The sequence below is a fragment of the Artemia franciscana genome, chromosome 14, assembly GCF_032884065.1.
Source record: "Artemia franciscana chromosome 14, ASM3288406v1, whole genome shotgun sequence".
NCBI lineage: Eukaryota > Metazoa > Arthropoda > Branchiopoda > Anostraca > Artemiidae > Artemia > Artemia franciscana.
The window spans coordinates 15,697,512-15,709,596 of record NC_088876.1 but is presented as its reverse complement, the minus strand read 5'-3'; the positions used below and the strand labels follow the sequence as shown (position 1 = coordinate 15,709,596).

The 12,085-nt window shown below is 35.1% G+C and overlaps 1 protein-coding gene across 1 annotated transcript in view; it reads right to left on the bottom strand.

The window, feature by feature from the left end:
- Positions 1-3,786: 3,786 nt before the first annotated feature.
- Positions 3,787-12,085, bottom strand: part of LOC136035379 (vacuolar protein sorting-associated protein 16 homolog) — a 106,452-nt gene continuing 98,153 nt past the window's right edge. Inside the window, exon 16 of the mRNA XM_065717144.1 lies at positions 3,787-4,142. Coding sequence (XP_065573216.1) covers positions 4,001-4,142 — 142 coding nt within the window. The 3' untranslated portion in view covers positions 3,787-4,000. The remainder of the gene's footprint in view (positions 4,143-12,085) is intronic.

Below are 12,085 nucleotides of genomic sequence, written 5' to 3'. Positions count from 1 at the left end.
ATCACTTGATAAAAAAAAAATTCTATGCATACACATTATAATTCTCAAATCTTCTGATTCGAAATTTATTTTATCAAAAAAAAACAAATAATTCAAATAATTTACTATTTACATCTGGCATATATCCACCCATAAGTAACTATTCATGCAATAGCTTTATTACAGAATCCACTACGACGCTTGGCATGACAATTATAGATGCTTAGAGCACCCTTTTTCATTGCCAATACTGCCTACTCAAAAAACAAAAAAAAAAAAATTAAAAGAAGTAAAAGAAACTCACTTTCGCCCAATTTGTATATCTCCTTATCTGCAAATTCATCATACTAGGCGCGCTACCTCCAGGGTTTCTGGGGCAGGGGTTCTATATGCATGGTTCTATTTGCATCTGGGGCACTAGGCACGCTACCTACAGGGTTTCTACCTGCATGTTTCCTGTTCCAAGACTTACATTCAAAAGTTTACACATGCATACCTACTATCGATTCATAAGCAGACGTGCGAGATTTCGTAGTGTTAGGCACTGAATATCTGTTCTGCACGCATGCTGGATTTAGACGAAGAAACTCACTCTTTAAAGATTTGAAAAACCCTCTGGAGGGTTCCTACAACAGTCCCCGCTTTAGTTACTTATACATAAAATAATCCTGCGGATTTTTACACAGAACATGCTATTCGAAAAATATACTTAAAAGAAATACCTTTGAATTTTTATTCGAAATAAGAAAGGATGGATGTATTTCTATCATCTCTAATTGATTCAATCTTCAATGAATTCCTTTCTTTTTATGGTATGTTTTTATCAAAAATTGGTAATTCAGCTTAGCAGGATGACTAGTTCCAATACCATAAACATTGATAGTGAATCCACGACAGATTCTCTATCAATGTATTCACGACATCATTTTTCAAATTCAGAAATATCAGTTTCCCATTTTGAAAAATCCTTTGTTGATTTCTTGCAATTGTTACATTAAAAAAAAAAGTTATTTCAACTACAAGTAAAGAGCAGTATTAAAAAGAACACAAATTATTACGTATATGATGGGTGTTGCCCCCTCTTCAACATATCGCTCTTCACGCTAAAGTTTTTTTAGTACTTTAAAAAAAGCTTCTCATTGTTCAAATCAAACGACTCTTGTGTTTCAGGAGTTAAAGCGTTGAGAAGGGGACAACACCCCTCATACGTGATTATTTCTGTACGTTTTAAGTTTTAGGTTTGCTCCTTACTTTCAGTTCAAAAAACTTGTTTTTTTGGATCGTTTTTAAATGAGGCCAGGAATCTGGAAATCTGGCTCCCCCTCTACAGAAAAATCCCCCTTCGCCACTGAAATATCACTTAAACAATTCAATCCCGGAGAGCATTTATCTAAAAAATTACTCTTAACATCTTCACGCGTAAGACTTTCGCATAATAGTGCCGTGTCGTCAGAAAAGTCGACATCCAAAAGAACTCTTCTAGCAAAATCGATACCAAATGGCTGTGCCATCAGTGTTTTGCTTAGAGCATAGTTTATGACGGAGTTGAAGAGTTCAGGCGCAGCGGTACAGCCTTACCGAAGACCATTTCTAATTTTTATATGCTAGGAGGACTGACCATTTACATTGAAAGCACTTCCAGTGTTATTGTAGAACTCCTGGAACAGGTTGATACTTTTCGCGGGCACATCAGCATATTGAAAGATTAGCGACTATAACTGTCTGTCGACAGCGTCGAAGGCAGACCGAAAATCAACAAAGGCAAAGTACGCCTTTCTATTATATTCAAGATTTTTCAATTAGGTGTCACTTTCCACGATGATCGGCTATTTTTTGTAGCTTTAAAGCAAAGCCTGATTTTTACTGCAATAAGCCGATGGTTGGTGCAATTAAAACGCCATGGGCATCCATGTTCTCGAGAGGGCGTATTTGAAACACTTCAAGAACATCCAAGGGTATTAAGTTGAAACTTTCAGAGAACGTTGAACTAAATCAAAAGACACTATGAACAGCCAGGTTATCAAAAGGACCCCAGGTTATCAAAATGAATAACTTTAAAATTCACATTTTGAGTGAAAACTCTCAGCTTTTTGTACAAAAATAACTGGATTTTCCGAATTAATGTTAAGCTTTATTAGTTTCTCATTTTTAGCAACACTAAAGTTTGTTTCTATAGTTTAAAATTTTATATAGATGCCACAACAGGTGGACTAATGAAATAACTATAAATCAATATGTTTTTAATTCGCTATGAAACAACCTTCCAGCTACTAAGATAATATTTCATATTTTGCTGCAATTTTTAAGAGAATTTAAATTTTGTACAAAGTTTAGCGATATCATGGCTGAAGAAAGCCTTATAGATTTGTCTTTTATTGCTGTAGGCTACTTAATGACTTTTCGGCTCCTGCAACAACATTTTTGTTCGTAAACTTAGGTTTTGAGTTTTCATTAAGGTTTACAAAACCCTAGTTTTGCAAAATCGTACATATATAGGAAACCATGGTTTATCAGCACTGTTTTTATGGATATACACACAGGCACAGGCTCAATACAATAATTTTTGTTCATTTCAAATTTCAGCCTCGGTCTTTACTTCCATCAGAAAAACTTTGTTTTTTAGATACTAAGTACACGTAATGACTATAATAAAAACGACCATTGCAATTTGGTCAAACAATAATGTTCCAATGATAATTCGAAATTTGAGTAAACTGAGACACAAAGAATAAAAGATAAATAAATAATTGCTTGTTACCAAATTGTGCTCATCAGAGATACACTCCGTACAAACTTGAGCCCTTTGAAATCATTGTGACTGGATTAAAGTAGATTGGTTTAAATAATTTTGCGGTAAATATGCACGTCACTGTAAGTGTAGAATAACCCCATCAATTACTTGTTATTTCTTTTTGAAAACACTATTAAACAGCGTATAAAACAGCTATTAGTGAGAACAGACAACTCAATGGAAACCCTTAAAATTAAGGAGCGGGATTGCGAATCATCTTGGGTGAGAACCAACAGTTGGAACGGTCATTCTAGACTTTTATTTATATTTAAAAAAATTTAAATATGGTTATTCAGGTCAAAAGAATCACCTAAATGCTTAGGGGTTGCTTATCACCCCGGGGATGTTTAACATCTAGATGATAATCAGATGATATACCCTTCAGCTTCAATAATACTACTTAAGGCATCAAATTCATGATTCACTCGTTACTTAAGCTATAGTAAGTACACTTTGATTCTTTTGCTAATTCTATTTCTAAGATAAATATTTATCAACTTGCTGTTGACAGTAAACACTTTATCAAGATATTTATATTTTAGTTTTTATGAATAAATAAGCACTTTAAAATAAGGTGTATCTAAATAAGGTATTTTATAAGCTTAGAATTTTAAGTGTACAATACCACAGTAGCATAAGTTTATAGAACTTGATTTTTACTTATATAGCCTCATCTTGTATTTCATGCATTATAAAAATTAGTTGTTGATTGTACCAAGTGTGCTCTGTGCTTAAGGGATTTGTCTAACTGAACATCTTAATGTTTACTGAACTTCCATTTCTTACTACATTGTGCACTTTATTTTATTAACCTGATTCTTAAAAAAACAACAAAAAACGAGATATCAATAGCTGAGAAAAAGACTATGACGCATGAAAAGGCTGCTCAGATCTCCCAACAAGGCTCCACCAAAATGCTGTTTTCCTCTGTTATTTCTACATACCACTTACCTGCTCAATTTGAAAATCCCAGCCTTGCCACTAAATTCTCACTTGCCACAATGAGCCAAAAAAAAAAAAAAAAAATGCTGATTTTTATTTCGAAATAAAACGATAACAATATTTGCAAATACGGTTATACTTAGAAATATAAAAGTATTTATCCTTACACAGACACGTATATTGTAAAGTATATTTTCATTCACAAGACAAGCATATTTTTTAATTTTATTTTATACAAAAAATCAGACACAGCAATAGACTCACGAAAAAAGAAAAAAAAAAAAAAAATCAACGACGAGAATCAAGTTGGCTTTTCAACAAATTGATTTTCTCCACCAAATTCCTATTAGAAGCAACCCGACCTTGAATATTTAATAAAGACTCACCATCTCGTCGGTCAAAAGCAAGTTGTATCGCATCTTCGTATAATCTAGAATAAAAATATAATGAATACGAGAAATGCAATCTGTTTTTGAATTTGTTTTTAAATAAAGGTAAAGACCCGCGTTAAAACTTTCAATGAAGATGAATTATCCCATACGAGGTGATATACATTTAGGATACTCCACCTTCCTGAAACATCAGCTCTTTAGGATAACTATTGACGGATGTTTTCTTGAAGAGATTTCATAATGCAGCAAAACACCCAAAATTTTGGCTGATATTTGGTTTGGGTGTAAACTGATTTTACTTACCGATTGTAAACCAAAATATTTTACTTACAATTTTATTATTTTAAAGCAAATACAACTAAAGCAGCCTTATCATCTCGAACTATTCGATAAAAATTTAAAGCTTTTTATCGCAAAGTTCTTGTTAGAGCATTCGTTCTAGAAGAATTGAGATAATTAGATAAGGATAATCTTATGAGAGGATTAGATCGAGATTTAGAAAATTTGATGGAGCACTTTTCATGAAGATTACTCCCTTTTCAGAGTGAGGAATACATTAGGATTATTCGGTTTCCGGAATGAGGAGTACATGAGTAGTTCCTTTTCGGAATGTTTTCTCCCTCTTTCTAAAATCACGCGAATGTTTTTATGATAAATTAGAGTAAAAGTTTGATTCTTTCAGTGTATGTCTGTTCACTGACACTTTTGCAACAACAAAATTTCAAAGATCTTCAAAGAAAAGTAAAGAGTAACACTAACACAAGCGAAAATAATGAAGTCACGTACATGTCAAAGTTAAAACAAATAGAATTTACAATCTAAAGTCAAACTTAAAACTAATATACACCCCTAAAGACGAAAAAATGAAACAAATCAAACCAAACGGATAAATGAAAAAATCAAACAAAGCGAGATATTGTGAGTTATTGTATATCTAAAAGGGCCAGGGCAGAATGAAAATTCTCGGGTCTTTGGCACAACTTGTGGACTGGCCTTGTCCATGATTACATAAAAAAACTAGTTTTTCTAACTGAAAGTAAGGAGCGACAATAAAACTTAAAACGAACAGAAATTACTCCGTATATGAAATGGGTTGTCCCCTCCGCAATCCCTCGCTCTTTATGCTAAAGCTTTTGATTGTTTTAAAAAGTAGAATTGTGGTAAAGAGTCAAACTTTAGCGTAAAGAGCGAAGGATTGCGGAGGGGACAACCCATTTCATATACGGAGTAATTTCTGTTCGTTTTAAGCTTTAATGTCGCTCCTTACTTTTAGTTAGAAATACTAGTTTTTTTTTATGTAATTTCTGAACGTTTTTGAATTAATGCATGTTTGGTTTTGGCTCTCCACACATAAATTATTAAAATAAGATTTACATTTTAATTCCTTTTTTGGCTAAATGGCTTTCTCTTAGTTCTGATCAGACGATTTTGAGAAATATGGGATGGGGAAGGAGGCCTAGTTACCATGCAATTTTTCGGTTACACAAAAAGGCAAATATAAATTTTAATTTTAAACGAATTTTTTTATTAGTAAAAAATATACGTAACTTAAGAATTAACTTACGTAACAAACTTTTATATTCTTAAATTTGTATTAGGTATATGAGGGGGTTTGTACCCTCGTTAAAACCTCGCTCTTTACACTAAATCGTAAGTTTTGTGCCGATTCTTTAAGAATGACCCCTGAATCAGAAAGGCCAGAATAAATAGTTGAAGTAACTAAAAATACTATAGCATAAAGAGCAAGGTATTTATCTCCTCCTAAATACCTCGCTCTTTATGCTAAAGTATTTTTAGAACCCCTCATATGCGTAATAATCTCTGTTCTTTTTAAGTTTCAATGGTACTCCTTACTTTCAATTGAAAGAATTTTTCCATGTTTATTTTTTCATTGTTTTTTTTAAAGTAATTTTAGAAAATCCTGCGCCCTTTTCATTGAATTTCTGTTCCCCCATGACATATTTCTCCAAGGAAAGATCCTAACACATAGCCCCCTCCCCTCAACCCCACCCCCAAAACCAAAAAAAATCCCCTGAAAACGACTGTACACTTCCCAATAACCATTATTAAATGTAAACACTGGTCGAATTTTGTAACTTGCAGCCCCTCCCCCAGGAACTGTGGGGGAGTAAGTCATTCCTAAAGACATAGTAATTATGGTTTTTGACTATGCGGAACAAAATGGCTATCTCAAAATTTTGATCTGTTGACTTTGGAGAAAAATGAGCGTGGGAAGGGGCCTAGGTGCCCTCCAATTTTTACTGAAAATACTATAGCATAAAGAGCGAGGTATTTATCTCCTCCTAAATACCTCGCTCTTTATGCTAAAGTATTTTTAGAACCCCTCATATGCGTAATAATCTCTGTTCTTTTTAAGTTTCAATGGTACTCCTTACTTTCAATTGAAAGAATTTTTCCATGTTTATTTTTTCATTGTTTTTTTTAAAGTAATTTTAGAAAATCCTGCGCCCTTTTCATTGAATTTCTGTTCCCCCATGACATATTTCTCCAAGGAAAGATCCTAACACATAGCCCCCTCCCCTCAACCCCACCCCCAAAACCAAAAAAAATCCCCTGAAAACGACTGTACACTTCCCAATAACCATTATTAAATGTAAACACTGGTCGAATAAAAAAATTCCCTGAAAACGACTGTACACTTCCCAATAACCATTATTAAATGTAAACACTGGTCGAATTTTGTAACTTGCAGCCCCTCCCCCAGGAACTGTGGGGGAGTAAGTCATTCCCAAAGACATAGTTATTATGGTTTTTGACTATGCGGAACAAAATGGCTATCTCAAAATTTTGATCTGTTGACTTTGGAGAAAAATGAGCGTGGGAAGGGGCCTAGGTGCCCTCCAATTTTTACTGAAAATACTATAGCATAAAGAGCGAGGTATTTATCTCCTCCTAAATACCTCGCTCTTTATGCTAAAGTATTTTTAGAACCCCTCATATGCGTAATAATCTCTATTCGTTTTAAGTTTCAATGGTACTCCTTACTTCCAATTGAAAGAATTTTTCCATGTTTATTTTTTCATTTTTTTTTATAGTAATTTTAGAAAATCCTGCGCCCTTTTCATTGAATTTCTGTTCCCCCATGACATATTTCTCCAAGGAAAGATCCTCCCACATAGTCCCCTCCCCTCAACCCCACCCCCAAAACCAAAAAAATCTCCTGAAAACGACTGTACACTTCCCAATAACCATTATTAAATGTAAACACTGGTCGAATTTTGTAACTTGCAGCCCCTCCCCCAGGGACTGTGGGGGAGTAAGTCATTCCCAAAGACATAGTTATTATGGTTTCTGACTATGCGGAACAAAACTATCACAAAATTTTGATCTGTTGACTTTGGAGAAAAAATGAGCGTGGGAGGGGGCCTAGGTGCCCTCCAATTTTTTTGGTCACTTAAAAAAGGCACTAGAACTTTTCATTTCCGTTAGAATGAGCCCTCTTGCAACATTCTAGGACCACTTGGTCGATACGATGACCCCTGGGAAAAAAAAACAAACAAACAAATAAACACGCATCCGTGATTTGTCTTCTGGCAAAAAATACGAATTCCACATTTTTGTAGATAGGAGCTTGAAAATTTTGCTATAGGGTTCTCTGATACGCTGAATGCGATGGTGTGATTTTGATGACAAAGACCAAATTTGATGAATCTTATATATTTAAAATCAGCATGAAAATCCAATTCTTTTGATGTATATTTTAGCATCAAAATTCCGTCATTTAGAGTTTCGTTTACTATTGAGCCGGGTCGCTCGTTACAACAGTTCGTTACCACGAACTGTTTGATTTATGTTCACACAACCCTTGTCTTAACTGTTAGCGGATCCTTACAATATAGAGAATACCACAAGAACAAAGGACTCTATAATCACTACCCATAATGGGACAGGTTTTATCGATGCCACAGTTAAAGATTTTTCTGAGTTAGGTTTAGATCTTCGAAGGTGACATTAAGGTTATACGTTTTTAATATTCTTCCTAGTTTAGTTCTCAGTTTTTGAATATGGGGTAAAAGACAGTTAGATCTGCCACTTAAAATCGTGTCTTTTTATTCAATCACCTTTTTACCATTCAAGTGAGCAAATTTTCTTCACTTTTAATGTTTTTATTTTTTTAAGTTTGTCAATTTTTCTTTCCACACTTAGAGCGGTTAAGCGGAGGTCTGGGCCGGAATATTTGCATTTCCTTTCTTTTTCTTCGCTGCCAATGAATCACTTCGCTTTTCTACACCTTATCGTATTATTGAGGGAAAGGACAATATCCTACTTTATACATTGGATGGTTCCTGTTCGTTTTAAATTTCAATATCACTTTTTAATTTCATTTGAAAAAACTTGAGTTTTCAATTTAATTTCTGCAGGCTTATAATATGAAGCTCGGGCCTTAAAATACTAACGTTAAATTATTTCTTCATTTGGTCTAAGTTAAAAAGCTATTTTAAAGTTAATATGTATTTTGCTAATAATTTTTTCTGAAAATATTTCTCGTTCAGGAAACAATCAGTGAACGTTCGCGCTGCCTTTCGGAGGATTGTTTTTATTTTATTTTACATTTTGACCTTTCTGATGAAAATAGTCACCTTAAAATTTTGACACATTTCATCGTGACGGGTGAAAGGGACAAACGGTTACCTGAGAGGGAACCTAATTGTCATTCTATCATTTTCCAATCTTAAAAACGCAATAGAAGTTACGATTCCTTTCAAATAGACATCTCCCAAAATTCTGAGACTACTATTCTTAGGCAATCACCGTTAGTGAAAAAAGCATGCACTCTTGACACAGAAAATACAAAATTGACGCAAAACCATGTTTAACCACGATGGGCCTCGGTAGCAAAAAATGACGTAGGTGGGGACCTAGTTACTCCCGAATACTTTCGGCATGAAAAAAAAAGACACTAGAGCTTGTTTCGTATAAGGACCCGTCAAAAATCATACGATCAATGGTTCGATAAGATCAATCCTGAAAAAAACAAAAAACAAACAAGAAACTAGCAAATATGCACGGATCCATGACAAGAAAAATAATCTTGCATTTTGATATACAAGAGCGTTATATTCTCATGAGGATTTCTTGAACATCCAGAATTCGGTGATGCAGTTTTCATCGAGATCAGATTAATTTTCGGAAAAAATACGATCCTTTTCTTAAATTGCACGAATTAACTTACGTAAACTGATTTTGATGGGTAACTTGGGTCGCTCTTTACTTGAGGTTCGTTGTAATGAGCTGTTCGGTATATATCTTTTACTTTATGTTACCCGGAATGTCCGCAAATTGATGAACGTTGACCTTCACCGATGAATGTCCGAAATACCTTTTTTTCTCTTTGGATCTAGGCAGCGTTGCCAGTCAACTTTTTCAAATTAATGTGAGGTTTGATGATAACATGTTAGGTTAGAATAGATTAGGTTTGATTAGGTGAGGTTAGGCTGGCATAGATTAAGTTTTTTAACCCGTTTCTGATTTTTACAGCCTAATTTAACGTAACCTAATCAAACCTGACCTAACCTAAACTAACATAATCTAACCTAATTTTAACTTTTACCATCATAGCTTGCATCAGACCGAAAAGGCATTGGTAAATGTCGACATTAACAATATTTTGGACATTCACGGTAAAACATTTACGCTACAAATTTCATGCATAGATTATGTACTTTTAAAATCAGGTGTCTGTGTTTTCTGCCCTTGCATTAAATAAACAGCTCAACCAGGAAATATTAACTTCCTGTAGGCTAATCTTGGAACTATGATGATTAGAGTAAACAGTCAAAAACCCAGTTCGGGTGGCTGACAGCTATTTAACTTGACATCACAATCCAAAATCACGGTTATAATATCATCAACTAAGAAAGAACACTATTTAAAAAGGCCGGTGACGCAAACCACTATCCTAGCAAAGAAGGGCCCTGTTGGGAAATGTAAGGAGCTTTGTTTTACCAAAATTTAAATTAAAATATTTCTCATTTTCCTATTTATATTCAAGTTATACAGTCTTTCGGTTTACCACGGGGGAAATCCCTCCCCCCCCGTGGGAAAGCCGTAGAGCCACTGTCTGCAATATATGAACTTTCTTAGTTTTTAAACTAGCTGCCCATTCAAGTAGTGTAGCCAATAAAGCACTAGACCAAGGATTCAAGGTTTTAATGAGATTTCTAGATATAATTAAGGCTTTTGACATACTAGACCCGAATTTGATGTTTCTCAAATGTGAATTTTATAGCATAAGAGATCCTGAACATAGCTTTCTATGAGCAGTCTCAGCAGGGCGGGAAAGATGAATTCAAATTGATTCAAATCAATTAACAAGTTACCCGAATACATGCGGAGTTCCGCAAGGCTCCGTTCTCAGACGGTCATAGTTTTAACTTTTTATGAACGACTGAAGTCACACTATCCCAAATTAAATATTTTTAGTAAGTTATACTATGATCACCAAGAAGTGATAGATCACCAAGAGTTTGCCGATAACACGTACCGTAACTGTTTATCTTGCTAGAACAAAGAATGGATTGATTGGATTGACTAAACGGTCACTAAATACAATTTCAACTTAGATACGTGTAATCAAACTTCAAGTTCACACTGCCAGAAGTAGTTTCATTTTATTATTTAGCATAATGATTAGCAATTAAAACTGATGGTGAAATTGAAAGGAAGTCATATGTCAAGTATCTAGGTTTTATATTTGATGATACTGTACCGTTCAAGAACAACGTTGAGAATATATCAATGATATTATCATAGAACACAGAAATACCTCGAAAGCTCAGACCTTTTATGCCAAAACACATTTTAAAGTTGTTGTATTTTTCTGTAGCTTAATTCTGTATCGTGTATTTTGTTCTTAAGCGTGGGAAGTTTCCGTCACTATTGAATCCCATTCGAGTTACCCAAAATAATGCAATCCGCTTACATTGCAATGAATTCTCAAGTGATTATGTGAGATTGGACAATACTTAAAATAAACATTTTTCGCATACTGGTCAATGGCTCTGCATAGCGCAGGTACCAATTCCCCGATTTTCTGCCTTTGGCCGGGAGTGCAATGCATGGGGGAGGGGGGGGGGGGTAAATCATCCAACACTTTCCGCGTTCCTCCTATATTTATTCAGGTACCCATTTAGAGCTGAGTCGAGCGTACACAGTGACACCATTGACCCTGTTCCAGACCAAATAACCAGTGACACCAGGACTCGAACCCTCTGTCCTCATAGTTTCAAGAATAGCGCGCTAACCACTCGGCTAGGATATTGGAGTATGGAAGGCTTAAAATTTTACAGGCATCTGGCTCTCAGGATTTTTATTACCTAATATCTATGTTTAAATATAATAATAATAATTTACCTTTATGTTCCTCATGCATGTTTCAGGATAAAAGTAGTAGGGTTCCGGTCAGGTTAGGTTCAGGTTACAAGAAATGAGAAAACAGGACAAATAACTGTTTTCACCTGATCAATTGCAAAAATGCAGTTGTAAGTGCTTGGGCCAAGAGGAACTCAGTGAACTAAAAAAAAAGTCTTCGGGGCGTGCCCACCCCGTCCCCCTAAAAACCACTTCTCACGGAAGAGCAGTCATAGACACCTGGGAAGGGGTTCTTTTGTTTGGAGATTGAAGTTTCTAATGCCATTTTTAAGGTCCCCCAGTGATTTGAGATCAACCAGCCTGCCTCCTATGCTCTCTTCTTCAACCAGCCTTCCCCTCGTAAGTCCCATGACATTGGATCCAAACCTTGAGATAGTCATTCTGTTAAGAAACGTCTAATAAGTATGCCTCGGGGATCAACACAAACCAGGGGCACTGACCCTAATTTATGTAAATTAGCCAATGTTCACAGGTATGTTTTAGCAGAAAAGCTGTTAGGGACCGTTCGCAAGGCCAAGATTCCCAGCGTTTCACAAGGGAATAATCTGCAAACAATACGGGACCCTTAGTAAATCAAAAGACGCGATAA